The following is a 14,474-nucleotide window of genomic DNA, read 5'->3' as shown; positions in this document are numbered from 1 at the left end:
TGTCTCTATTTTATACCAGCCGACCGGGATTGCCTACCGAGGAATACTCCTGCCCCAAATTAAGATGAGTCTTCCCATATCAATAAACCCAATCAAGATAATTCTCCACAGAATGCTCAGGGGCCCATCTCCCAGGTGATTCTAGATTCTGTCAAGTCGATAGCACGAAACAGTGTGGCACTCTGGGCTGGTAAATGCAAACCAACTAGTCCCAGCCATGTAGCGGGTCCATGGCAAAGGGCTCATTGAAGGCTCTGTCTCTGACATTCAAAGGCAGAACTTTGGAGGTTTGGAAGAGTGATTGGCTCATGAGGGCATGGATCTGATCAATGGGCTAGTTCATAATTAGATGGACTGGAGTCTGTAGAAATGACTCAGTGATTCACAGCACTAAACCTAAGTTTGCTTCCAAACAACATAACAGCTCACAGACTCTTGTAACTGCAATGATCCAATGACCTCTTCTCATTTCCTTGGGCTCCTGCACACATATGGTGTACATACATACCCTCAGGCACACACACAAACACATTTTTTAATGGACTGTTGGTGAGAGCTGATTGGAGGAATTAGACTTATACAGGTGTGTATTTAAAGGGTACGTTATGTCTCTGGCCTCCTAGCTACCATGAAGTGAGAAGTTCTACTTGACCACACTCTCTGTCATGGTGTTCTGTCCACAGCAATGGGGCTAAGTGACTATGAACCAAAATCATGGGGCAAAATAAATCTCAGGTACTTTGTCACAATGAAAAAAGGTATGTTTTCTATCTTACAAATAGTTCCATCTCCACACAGTCATGAGCAGCTTGTGACATGAGAAAGTGCTTCCAAGGTATCTTGATCGTATTAGACTCACACTAATGGCAGCTCTGCTCATGGTTCTGCTTGGCCCCCAGCCAGCCTTGTTCTGTCTCCTCAGAAGCTTGATCCAGCTGCTGCTTCCTATTTCGTTTTTATGCCAGGCAACTAGTTCATTTCTTCCTGGTCTAAGCCACTCATGACTTTGATCCTCACAACAGCTGAGAACTAGTGACCACCAGTCTACTCATGACCAAACGAACTCCCATGCAGAAAGGTCACATGGTTTACCCAAGATCACAAAACCAGAGCAGGTTGGATCAAACCCCAGACATTCTGATTTCCAGTCAATAATTTGTCCACACTCCTGTTCTGAATTGTCTGTGATTTTACAAATTCTTACATGTTATAACCAGCCCTTGTGTCATTTTTAATCCTGGTATGCCTTTGCTGAGTACCTTCAGAATCAAAGGCTTGAGGGTGGGACAGTTAAGGAAACAAGCCAGCAACACCTAGCAAGTTCACAATGATGGTCAGAAATAGTCTAGAGCTAGAGCCCTCTGACTCCAGATCCTCTCACTTAAAACACAATTGCTTTCTAGACACAGACAGACACATGAACACACACACACACAGAGAGAGAGAGAGAGAGAGAGAGAGAGAGAGAGAGAGAGAGAGAGAGAGAGAGAAGCAATGTAGCTCGTTGTACTAGTGATTAGGCTTAAGTCAGTCTGCAGTTGAGTGTTTGTCATGAGTGAGCTGTCTCTGTTAGTCACTGAGGTCTCCAAAGGGAAGGCCTTCCTTACTACCCTACAATACTGCATGAAGCCTTGGCTGTATACATAGTGAAGACTGTAGCATGGAGTTTTAGCTACACTGCTTTGGCTCCCAGCAGGTCGAACTCACACACTCACCCAGGAGCTATCTGGATTCAAGAATGGAAGACACACACACATACACCAGTTAATTTTTAAATGCCTTGGCTGCCTCAAAGGTTATGCACTCCTAAACCTTCCCCTGCTACCCCAGGCCAAATCGGGGAAGTAGATAGTGGCCACCCACCTGAATTCTCACATGGCTAGTTGGCTTTCTCTCCTGCAGCTCCTGTGTCCCATCCCACCCCCCAACCCCTAGTCATGGCATTCTCTGTCTCCTTTTTCTCAGTTCCTAGCCCACACAAATCTAAAGGTCCCACCCCATCTCCCTTTGCCCAGGTATTGGTGACTAGCATCTTTATTGATTGATCAAAAACCAACTGGGGACAAGGACCTTCAGCGTTTGGACATGCAGATTCATGATTAAATCAAAGCATTAGAACCAATCTCCAACAGAAGATGGAAGAACCTAACACTAGAACAGATGCAGCTGTCAGGAGCCAAAGGATGAATGGGTGACCAATGAACCCATTCACCTGCTCCTTCATAAAGAAAAACCTAGGCAACAAAACCAAGGTACATGGCTGCCTGTAAAGGTGGTTACAGAGAGCACTGGAGTGCAACAGGAGACAACAAAAAAGCTTACAGAATGCAGAGCACAGCAAGGAAATCAAACCACCTGGCACCTGCCAGCCATGATGGACAAGAAGAGGGAGTGTCCCCTCTGCATGGGTAAGGGTGGAAGAGAGTCTCAGCAACATCAGCACTGATACTGGGAATCCTGGCATTGAGGGAGTTTCAAAAGCCTTATGGGCTTACAACCTGAATAAGAAAGAATCCTGAAATCTGCAGAATTCACCTTATCTTATAGCTGGGGCTGGGAGCCATCTCAGGACTTACTGCCTCCATTTGAATTAATCTAGGTGTCGGTCCTGCCCATCCCCATCTTTGAGACCTCACCCCCACAGCTACTCCTAGGCATTCTACTTCACTGGTTGAATTGATGGCTGCTGGTTCAGGAGCCAGACTCACCTGGCTGAGGTGACTTAATACAGACTGTTGAGAAGTACTACCCATAGGAAACAGGTATCGAAACAGGGAAGGTTATGCAGGAAGCCATCTCAAGAATTGGATCTGAGAGCCTGTCCTTCAAGACCAGGAATGTGTTGGAACATGTAGGTTCACACTGGTCCCCATGCTTTCCACATCTGTTTCCTAACACAGCACCCAGACACCTGTAACTAACAATTTTTTATATGAAGAGCTGCAATTCCATAGTCGGGTAGTGGTGAGGCAGAGGCAGGCAGATCTCTGAGTTTGAGGCCAGACTAGTCTACAGAGAGAGTTCCCCAATAGCCAAGGCTACACAGAGAAACCCTGTCCTCAAAAACAAAACAACAAAAAAGAGCTGCAATTCTACCATTGCCCCGCTCTCACACAAGCCCCTCACTTGGGACCTGGGCAGACAATATCAAAGACACATTCATGTAATAAAGCCAGAATCAACAATGCCTGAAAAAAATCCCCATCTGTCAAAAGCAGTCACACAAGTGTACCTCATGCATTCTGCTGTGTAAACCACACCATCTTGAATGGTCACTCAACAGGACTCAGAAACCATGAATCTCTCTGACCAATATAATATGTGTTCACTGTGTCCAAACTTTCTAAGGACAACCAAAGAAAGTACAGGAAGGTTTATACTGTAGTGTCTAGCTGGCACTAAACTCAACGCTGCATTAAAAAAAACAATGTCCCAAGATTAGTGTTTAGGAGAAGCTTGCTTTAAAAAGCCATCCCCAAAAAGGAGCAGAGAACCTGGGCATGCAGTTCATACCTATAATCCCCACACTCAGGAGACTGAAGTGTTTCCTGAGTAACTACTTAAGTTATATAAGTCTGGGGCTCACCTAAACTATAAAACAGAATCCTCTCTCAAATACAAAGGAGGGAAAGCTAGGTATGATGCACATACCTGGTCCACAGTAGGAAAAAATTGAGATCTCTAATGTCAAAGACAGACTATTGCTGAGTGGTGGTGATGCATGATTATCTTTAATCCCAGTACTCAAGAGGTAGAGGCAGGTTGATCTCTGAGTTTGAGGCCAGCCTTATCTACAGAGCAAGATCCAAGACAGTACCTGCCTGGGGTTGCCTGGCGGGGGGAGGGGGAGGACAGTAAAAAGTTTTAAACTCTGAAACTTTTCTAATGTGTTTTCATTTAAATAAAAAGAAATGACCTGGTACTGTGGGACTGCCTAAGGGTATTCTGGGTCACGGTTGGGCAGTTGCCTAGAACCCCGAGACTCTTTGTGAGAACCGGCAGGAGTTCGGAGTGCCTCCAGAACCCAGGGTCCTGAAAAGCAGTCTAGTCTCCATAGAATTACATTGTTCAGTCACATAGGCCAGCCATTACAGCCCCTCCCAAAGTACACAGATAGAGGGCGTGACTAGAGGCCTCAGGCCCTAGGGATTTACATACTAAAATGAAGGCCAGAGGGTGGAGCAAATTAAGCATGCCTCCCCAGATCCTCCCCCTTTCTCCCTCCCTATCTAACTCAGGACTGGCGTGAGTTTTGGGGGGGGTGGGGAGCCAGATCCATCTACCATATGCCATGACAATAAACCCTTTTGGAACCAAGGACGTCCTTGTGTCATTGGGGCCTGCCACCACCAAAGCCCCCAGCCTCGGGAACCCTAGACCTCCTCGTGCATGTGGGACCTGCTGCAGCGTAGAAACCCACTGGGACTCCACAACTGTGGCCTATAATATTTTTCCCCACATGGTACTTGTGTTCACCCACCCAGCATCCTTCAGAGACACAGACACCTGCTGGACCCTACACCACAAGGACATGTCTGCATCTTCATAAATCAACTCCCAGAGGCTAATGGTCCAGAACTGAGTGCTGGTGCGATCAGGACAACCAGGACAGATTTTAGAAATATCTACTCGTTTTCAGGATGGGATTGCCCTCCCCCACTCTCCTCCCCTCCTTTCCCTCTTCTCTCCCCTCCCCTCTACCATCCTCTCCCTTCTGTCTACTTTTCCTGGGGATACATTTACAAGTGCTCTTGCACTGGTTTGGTTTTTCTCTACAGAAATGGAACAAACAGCCATATGTCACTCAATCTGACTCCTGGAAAAGGTCTCAGTGGGACTCTGCATGTCCTCTGGTCCACCTTAAGAACTTCTGCTATCCCTGCATCTACATCCTCAAGCAGAGTTTTGTGGAGCCTTTTCTAGGATTCTATTCCTACAAACACAGTAAATGCCACACCAGGGCTCATCTCCACCAAGAACACTTCTACAGCTGAAGATCCAGACTTCCTTCATGTAGTGTTATTCCTTGGCCTCAATTAACTCATTCACAGGTAACAAAACTCTATAGGCTATACTTTGCAAAATCCACCCACACCAAGTCCAAGAGCATGTTTGCCACGGACATTTAAATTCTTCATGCAGAGCCAAGCACATGGCTGTCACCTGAGCACTCTAGAGACCGAGGCATGAAAATCAGGACTTCGAAGTCACTATCACATAGCAAATTTGAGACCAGTCTGGGCAACATGAGAGTCAGTTTCAACAAATCACTTGATCAACTAACTCCTTGTGTGTAGTGACTTAAAACAACAGAGATAGAAACACGGACCTATCCGGACGGACCCTCATTGAGAGGATGTGCGCACGACATCAAGAGCATGTAGAAGAGCAAGACAGAGATCATCGCCCGTGACCTGTCGCCCACGGAACCAGGTTGATGCTGCCATCAAGAAGGCAGTTGAAGTTCATTACCATCAGCTGAAAATTGCAGAGGATCCAGAAGTGACTCCGCAGGAGACTGACTCAACTGTCAGCTCCCCTGCCTCCCCCTACGGTCGACCCCTAGACTTCCACGCCCTCCAGAAGGGTTCCTGGTATGCCTGGCTTTGCCCTCATTTCTCTCGCTAGAGAGCTTGGCCTCTTGATCACCACAACAAAAATTGGCTTTTTCCTAAACCAAGGCCACCCTTGATATGGCCGCTAACATTGGGGAGCCTTCCTTTATGACAATATTACACCCCAAACTGACAAATGGTTGGTAACTTGAACATTTACAAGAGACTAGGATGGCTGTGAGTTAGCCCAATGACGGGATTATTGTAGGTCCACTTCCCAGGGGCCCACCCAATGCAGCCGAAAAGGAGTGCGTGGTGCTGGGAGTGGGTGCAGCCTACATGGCCTAAGACAGGGCTCTCACCCTCCTTTCACCCACATCAGAGTCCCTTGGCGTTGCCCATCGTCGACAGCCTAAAGCCTTCGACCATCGATGTGACTTGTCTCACATCAGTGTTTTGGGGTTGTGAACTTGTCTAAGACCCCCCATAATTAGACATCCAAATTCAAAACTCACATAGTTGGGATTGAACATAAGACGCCTTCTCTAACTAAACAGAGAAGGGGGAGATGCCAGAAGCCAGGACCCTCGCCCTTACCCTTACCCCCTACCTTTCCCCACCTGCACAATGTCCTCTGAAGCTTGGCAGCTGCAAGATCCTGCTTAGCAACTGCAGATAGACTCAAAGCAGAGTACCATGTCTTCTTAAGAATAGCAGGGAGACCATAACTCAAGCAGTGTACCATATCTTCTGAAGAACTGCAGGTAGATCATAATTCAAGGCAGTGTACCATATAGACCATGACATGTTTCAAGGCACAGGCCAAGAAGATTTTGTACTTTTCCACCACCTGGACCCTCTTACCCCCTCCCCTTGTAAAACATGCTATAAAAAAGCATTTCATGTTCAAAAAAAAAAGAAATTAAAAAAAAAAAAAAGAAAAAAAAAGAAAAAAAAAAAAAAAAAAAAAAAAAAAAAAAAAAAAAAAAAAAAAAACACAGGAAGTAACCCAGAACCCTAGTCATTTCCTCAGCCCCCACCCCCAAAGGACTGCAAAAGAGTTAGTTCTCTTCTCTTCCTTTGTTCTTCTACATGCTCCAGAGAGATTTAAAAAAAAAAAAAAATGTGGCTATTGAGTATGGTGTCCCAGGACTTTAACTCCAGTACTTGGGAGGCAGACATGGAAAGAGTTTTGAGTTTAAATCCAGCCAGGTGTCTGCAGAGCAAGTTCAGAACAGCCAGGGCTACACAGAGAAACCCTGTCTCAAAAACCAAACCAAGCCAAACTTAAAAAAAAAAAAAAGAAAAAGAAAAGAGGTCTGGAGAGATGGCTTGGTGGTTAAGAGCACTGACTGCTCTTTCCGAGGTCCTGGGCTCAATTCCCAACACTCATATTGTAACTCATAACTATCTGTAACTTCAGCTCCAGAGGATTTGACACCCTCACACAAACACCTTCACAGGACCTTTGCACACACATCTAGGAAAAACGCCAGTGTACATTTAACTAATTAGTTAAGTAAAAAGAAAATGGAAAGAGAGAGTTATGGACGCCTGGAGAGATAGCTTAGGTGTAAGAGTGCTTGTTGTTCTTCCAGACAACCCAAGGTCATTTGCCAACACCCACACAGTTGGTTCATAAACACCTGTAACTCTAGCCCCCCAACACGGTTGGTTCATAAACACCTGCAACCAGGTAATCAGATCCTCTTTTCTGGTTCCTGTGGGCACCTTACAAGTCACATACACACATACACACACACACACACACACACACACATGTACATAAAAACAAATCTTTAAAAGAAGAAAAGTTGAAGGAAAACAAAGACTGGGTGAAGTACAAAATGTAACCTTCTGTAGGAAGGCTAAAGAGAAGAGGAATGATTTAAGAGTTGACACTCAACTGAGGTGAGGTCTGGACACTAGAGATGACCATAGGTGAGGAGGTCATGATGCCTGAGTTTCTAGAATAAGTCTTGCATAAGAGGATGCCATTTTGAAACAGACACCTGAAGCTGCGTTTGTTAAAACCACTGATTCATGGCGTAGACTGCAAGGTCACTAAAAGCAGAAGAGAAGGCAGGCACCTCCACCTTCATTCTGAGTACTTTGGCTGAAGGCATAGAGATACATCATCATCCCTGCTTTTGGGTCACCTGGAATTCTAGAAAGAGCAGCAGCTGCAAGGACAGATCCTCCACTGCACCCCATACCTGAGATATTATCGAAAACATAAGCCTCCTGGACTTGGGGGTCACTGGCTAGTGGCCTCTTCCCAATGTCGCCACACTGAATAGATCTCCTTTCTACTTCTCACTATTACTCATTTTTTTAAACTTGTTTTTGTTGTTTTAATATTGGAGCAGGGATTCGCCCATGACACTGTACACATACAGATGCTGGAGGACAACTTACAGGAATCAGTTTCCTCTTTCTACCATGTGGGTCCCGGAATCAAATTCAGGTCATCAGGCTTGGTGGCAAGCATCTTTACCTACTGTAGACCTACTTTACACTGTCCATTATTCAACTCTAATTGACATAGTAGGACCTGTACTCAAGCCTACCCTCTTGGAACTGCCCAAGCCCAGGCTTTTATACTAAAAATGCCAATTATGGTTTGGGGACAGAAAGAATGGTAGTGTCCCCTTTAAGAGAGAGATAAAGTCTTGCTGTATATCCCAGGCTAGCATCTAACTTTCAATCTTCTCTCAGCTTCCTGAATATCAGGATTACAGGTGTGTACTGCTATGCCTGGTCAAGGATTCCCTTAGTAAAAGCCAGTCTCAGGATTGGGGGGGGGAGGGTGTTGGTATTTGGCTAGCAGATGGGAAACTGTCAGAAGTCTCTAAACTGGAGACAATACAAGGAGCAATTTTAAGGTCATCACGGTGAATAAAGAAGTGGGTTGAGGAGAGGGAGAGAGAGTTCCAGACAGGAAGCCAACAGGAGGCCACAACATTAACCTACTCTGAAAAAGGCCAGAAAGCCAGGGAGCAGGAGCTGAGAGGCATCCCTGTCCAGCAGCTAAGGGAGTAAAGGCCCCAGCAACCCAAGGCAGAGAGGGCTCTACAGCTCCTCATGTTCAGTTGTGAGGGACTTCATGGGGCGGGGTGGTGGTTGGGGGGAGGGGCTTGTCACTTTGGAAGTACTCGCTGCCTTCTTAAGTGATTTTAACTCTTGTTCATTTATTTATTTTTATTGTTGGGCTGGCAAGATGGCTCTGGGAAAAGGCACCTGCTGCCCAGAGTTTGATCCTTGGGCTTCAAGTAGTAGAAGGAAAACACCAACTCCACCAAGTTACCTCCTGACCTCCATACACTCACCGTGGCATGTGCCCACCCCCACCCCCGCAAAATAGATACATTGTTTTCTTTAGTTCTATGGATATGGTTTCTCTGTGTAGCCCTGGCTGTCCTGGAACTTGGTCTGTAGACCAGGCCTCTGCCACCCAAGGATTGGACTTAAGTGTGCCACCTTTGCCCAGCAGTATACAATTTTTAGAAATAAATTTTCTGTGTGCATATGTTTATGTGTGGAGGCAAATGGATTCGTGACGTGTGCAGTTCTCTCAACTGGCAGCAAACACTTTAGGTGCTGAGCTATCTCATCACGGGCTCCAAGGTCTGCCTAAAGTTAGCTTTAAAATTGTGCCAAGAAACCCTATCATCAGAGATGATGGCAACTTTAGTCAAAATATCCTTCTTGTCAGTCCCAGGAGCATAGAAAGAAACTAGAGTTGCAAAGTGTAGCAAGTCCAGGGCTCTGGGGCCTCCCAGCAGGAACCTGACAGTGTTCGCCTCCTCTGACTTGGAAGCTAAGGGGAAGAGAAGACATCTCCTGGTTCAAGGATCTGCTAAAGAATCACTCAGCAGCTGGATAAAGGGACATTCACACTGTGAATAGTGTATCCAACGAGTCAGCAGCAGACGTGGAATTTTTAAATGGTATTTTAGGACGATAAATGGCAAATACAAGTTTCTGGGGGGGTGGAACATTGTGATAGCAACCAATCAACATAGTTTCCTGTAGATGAAATTGTTGTCACAGGTATAGAGTGTTTATAGGAGCTATTCCTAAACTTCTCCTTGGGTGGGGGGGAACTTCCCTTCAAAAATATAATAGTTTGTGGACTACTTTGTGTTCTACCACCTGCCAATCATGGCAACTGAATAAAATGACAAAACCAGGACTGGGTGTTTTCACACCTGGAACCCAAGCGTTTGGGAAGTGGAGGCAGAAGTTCTGGAATCGTATTTATTTACTTACTTACCCACCCGCCTGCCTGCCCACCTGCCCGGTCGCTCGCTCACTCACTCACTTACTTACAGAAAAGAGTATCACTATGTCTGGTTGGCTGATCTGGAACTCAATACGAAGACCAGGCTGGCCTCAAACTCACCTGCTCCTGCCGGGATTACATCCACGTGCCACTGAATGAAGGTTCAGAAATGTAAAACTAGTTTTGGTTCCATAAAAAATTCTGAGACCAGCTAGAGCTACCTGAGTGTCTATCTCAAAAACCCACATCAACCCACATCAACACACACACACCACACACACATACATACATACACACACACAAACAAGGAGGAAGGAAATATTTACAATGTCTTAAGTGATCTCAGATTTGTACTGTTTTATAGAATTTGACATGACCTCTAATTTTACCTAGGTTCTTGGTAAAAAAACAATTATTTTCAGTTGCTGTTTTATATGCCAAGGAACAAGTCACATAGCTAGCATAAGTGCAGTAGCTTGTAATAACCCACCTGCCTCTCTGTTACCCATATTTGCATAACAAGTCCACATCTTGCTTCTCAAAATCCCTGAGGACTTTTTTTTTTCCAGGAGTGACAGGTGACAGGACAGTGTCTTCTGGAATCACAGCTTCTGGATTCTTCTTTACAATTGTCTTTCAGCTCTCTAATCTATATCCACTACGGCAAATAACATAGTGTGAAGACTTAAATAAGAGACTTGACTTGTAGGATCTCACACATACCTGGAGTTCAACAGAGACTCACAATGAAGCCAGAGTTCACTACCCTCAGCTCGAAAATGAGTGCATTCTCCCAGGGTTCGTGTGGAGATGTGATGGCTAAACTGTGAATTAAAGAGCCACACCCACCACATGTCACCCCACCCCCCAAAAAACCTCATGCACATCTGCAGAACTCTGAGTGTCCTTCTGTCTGGTTGGATGGAAAGGGAACAGTTTCCTTTGATTAGTCTCAGGTTTCCACAGGGGTAGGGGGTGAAAACGGAAGAGGCAGGAAAGAGAAAGGGCACAGATTTGCAAAGACCAGTCGACTTTTGTGGGGTGCTCGCTGGACGCGGCTTTAATCTCAGCACTCAGGAAGTAGTTTCCAGCCAATCTTTATCAATTCCAGACCAGTCTGGTGTATATAGTGAGTTCCCAGCCAGCAAGAGCTGAAATCCTGTCTCAACAAACAAATAAAACCCAGCCTAGTAAAACCTGCTGCAAAGAAAACCAGGTGAGATAGTCAGTATGCACCTGCCAAGCAGGTACTAGCATCCACGGTTAGATGATGCCAACCCATTATGCATATGGTTGTTATTGAAGCAGTTGAGAATTGTCCTTGAAGAAAGGAGGGGAGTCAGAGGACAGAGGAAGGGGTAGGGACTTCCCTGTAGTTCCTATTAGATAGAGGAGGGGTTGGGTTGGGATAGTGGAAAAAGAGCTGGGATTATCTCCGTCCTTCCAGGACTTTGACCTCAGACTGCGGAGCATCCCCGGGAGGCAGGGCATAGCTAGTTTGTGAGTCAGTCACCACCCACCCACCCATCTCCACCTGAGTCTGCCTGAAGTCGGAGCACAGCGTGGCCTCTGAGTTTGCAAAGAGCATAAATAAAGGAATGCTATATCGCTTCTCCCAGTTGTGTCAGGAATCTGACTCCAGCCCAGCGAGGAGTGGCGCCAGGAACTGTTGGTATAAAGAACCGGTTAAGGGAAACGAAAGACTCAGACTGGGTACCTGGGGATGACAGACTCTGGGGGAAAGGCTGGGACAATGACAGTTGCGGTACGCACAAGTTGAGGAAATTCATCCAAGCAAACATGTACAAACAACTCAATCATTGGAGAAACAGATGCGAGAGGGTGGGCCCGAATACTGTGAGGAGAGCTTGGGAGAGGGACCTGGCGAGCAGGTGGGTACCTGGAGCAGTTAGCCCCTTCCACTAAATACCTCCCTGACTTGAGTTGACTGACTCTACCCCAGGTGCACACACGCTGAGCTGCCAGTGGGTGAAGCTCCTGGAAGGCTTTCTTTCTGATGTGAGTGCTGCATACCAAATCCCATCCTAGGGTGCTAGGATGGAATGGATAGAACAGATGGACAGATGGATGGATGGACCAGACAGAAGGAGACAAATAGATGATAGTTCGTGAAATCCACTTCTAGTCTCCTTGACAACCACAGGGGACTATGGTTCCTGTTATGGAGCAACACACAGGATTATCATGGCTAAGAATATGCCCACAATGAGTGTACCTCAGTCAAAGAAGAAGGAAGGAGAGTGTTGGAGAGATGGCTCAGAGGTTAAGAGCACAGGCTGCTCTTCTAGAGGACCTGAGTTCAATTCCCAGAAACCACATGGTAGCTCATAAATATCTATAATGAGATCTTGTGCCCTCTATATGAGATCTTATGCTCAGACATACATGCAGGCAGAACACTGTATACATAGTAAATAAATAAATCCTTAAAAAGAAGGAGGAGGAAGGAGAGGTATATCAGGGTTCTGGACAGGGTCCAAGGTCGGGGGGAGGGGAGAGAGGAACAAAAAAAAATAATAAAGCAAAAACAAAAGGAAAAAGTCAAACGCTGGGGTCAGGAGGGCTGCAAGGTCTGGTAACTCACGCCAGCACATTTGTTAACAGCACAGGTCTCCCTATACCTCAGATGGCTTGCAGAAAACAAGTCACTTAAGGGTATCAGGCAGAAGAATTACAGAATCTAAGAATATCTCAAGTTTCCCCTTAGCAAAGTACATTCTGGAATGGCAAAAAAATAATTTCATCTCCCAGGTTGACCACAGACATACAGAAGGAATGTCAAGTGACCGGGCATGGCCAGGTGAGGCCAAAATGTCCACTTCCCATCATCAGGGCCTCCGGGCAGTCTCCACTCCAGTCTAGCCTCCAGTGTGCGTGTGCATGTGCGTGTGCCTGTGCGTGTACGTGCTTGCTCATGCCATAGTATGTGTATGAAGGTAAGAGTCAGTTCTCGCCTTCCACCATGTAGGTCCCAGACTGAACTCAGGTAGTCAGGGTTGGTGGTAGATGCCTCTACCCTTTGGGCAGTCTCACTGGCCCCCATCCACCTCTGCCCTCCACCAAACAAACAAATAACAATGACAACAAAAACCGACTCTCACTGAGAGCAGGGTGGGGAGGGAGGTGGCTCAGGCATAAAGTGCTTGCTGTGTATGCATGAGGACCTGAGTTTGAATTCCCCCTAGAACCCATGTAAAGCTATGTGCAATAGCACAGCTTTCACTCCAGTGTTCTCACAGCTGGATGGGAAGCAAAGGCAGAACACACACTCCTCCCAACCCCCACTCCCTAAGCTAGTGACCGGCTCCTCTGGGGTAAGCCATAGCACACAACAGAAGAGACCCTATCTTAAGAGGGCTGAGGTTGTCCTCTGACCTCCACATGTGAACACATGCCACCACTCACACACATACACATACATTCTATGCACACCCCAAAGGGTAGAAAAAATAAAATGACACCAATTTCGATTCAGCACACACACAAATTTTCCCTCCTTCCTTCCCTCCCTTTGCCCCGAGATGAGGCCCGGATTATGATGAAACAAGAGCCCTTGGCATAGGAACATCTTTCCCGGTTTATTTTTTGGTGCCTTCTCTATGAGCGTTGGCATGGAATTCCGTTATACATTGAAACAGCGGGTATTCTCGCATGTCTACTGGTAAAATGGCATCAAGGGGCCCCACCTATTCAAGATGGGGACCTTGACTCTCTGCTGATGAACACAGAGACAGCCAGGGAGTAGAAGGTAGCCTTTGCCCACTTCTGGAGCAGGCTGCCGCTCTGGTTCCATGAGGCACGGGAATTCTGCCCTCTGGTGAAGCCAGTAGGGGTCATGCTGGGCCAGGTACAGCGCCAGGGAGGCTGGGTAAGCGTAATGGCAGGTGGTGGTAAACCTGCAGTCATCCTTCCTAGCAGGTACCCGGTCTTGTGGTGGGAAGAAGCCAGGGACTCCCAAGTCTAAGGCAGTCATGTAGGGTCTTCTGAAAGCAGGATACCCATCCTCCAGCCTGGGGTTGGGGCTGGGCTTGGGCCGGTAAAACTCTTTGTTCTGGAGCTGAGCGTCAAGCTTGGCCTGCTATAGAAACAAGGAGAAGACTGAAAAAGTCGCTGAGGCAGAGCCCCTCACGAAATCTACACTACTTTTAAAAACGTTAAGTTCCAGCCTGGAGAGACGACCTGAAGGTTGGGAGCACTGGCTGCTCCTACAGGGGACCCAGGTCTTGTTCCCAGCTCCCCAAATACTTTTGTTTGTTTGTGTGCCTGCACATGTACGTGCTGGGGGAGGATGGTCGTGTGCACAGCTGTACGTGTGGATGCTAGAGATCAACTTCATGTATTGTTTCTAAGGAACCTTATCTTTGGAGACAGAGACTCACTGCTGCCCACCAGGCTAGACTATATAGCCAATAAGTTCCAGGGATGTGCCTGTCTGTCTCTCTAGCACTGGGAGGATAAGCCATGCCACTACGCCTGGCTTTTTATGGGGGCTTTAGGGATCAAACTCAGGTCCTCATTCTTGTGCAGCAAGCACTTTATTAAATGAATTGTCTCCCCAGCTCAAGTAATTCTATTTATTTAAAAAGAAGAAGGAGAGGGAGAGGGAGAGGGGG

At 46.6% G+C, this 14,474-nt stretch overlaps 1 protein-coding gene across 2 annotated transcripts in view; it reads right to left on the bottom strand.

Moving 5' to 3' along the window:
- Positions 1-13,326: 13,326 nt before the first annotated feature.
- The window catches only part of Tex37 (testis expressed 37), a 5,567-nt gene continuing 4,419 nt past the window's right edge, over positions 13,327-14,474 (bottom strand). Inside the window, exon 4 of one of the 2 annotated variants that reach the window (XM_028762515.1) lies at positions 13,327-13,939. In XM_028762515.1, the coding sequence (XP_028618348.1) occupies positions 13,517-13,939 (423 nt within the window). In that variant the 3' untranslated portion in view covers positions 13,327-13,516. The remainder of the gene's footprint in view (positions 13,940-14,474) is intronic. The other variant, XM_028762516.1, reaches the window with a different exon arrangement.

This window comes from Grammomys surdaster, unplaced genomic scaffold, assembly GCF_004785775.1.
Source record: "Grammomys surdaster isolate TR1022 unplaced genomic scaffold, NIH_TR_1.0 133, whole genome shotgun sequence".
NCBI lineage: Eukaryota > Metazoa > Chordata > Mammalia > Rodentia > Muridae > Grammomys > Grammomys surdaster.
The sequence above is the reverse complement of the archived record's forward strand: the minus strand, read 5'-3'. Positions and strand labels throughout refer to the sequence as shown.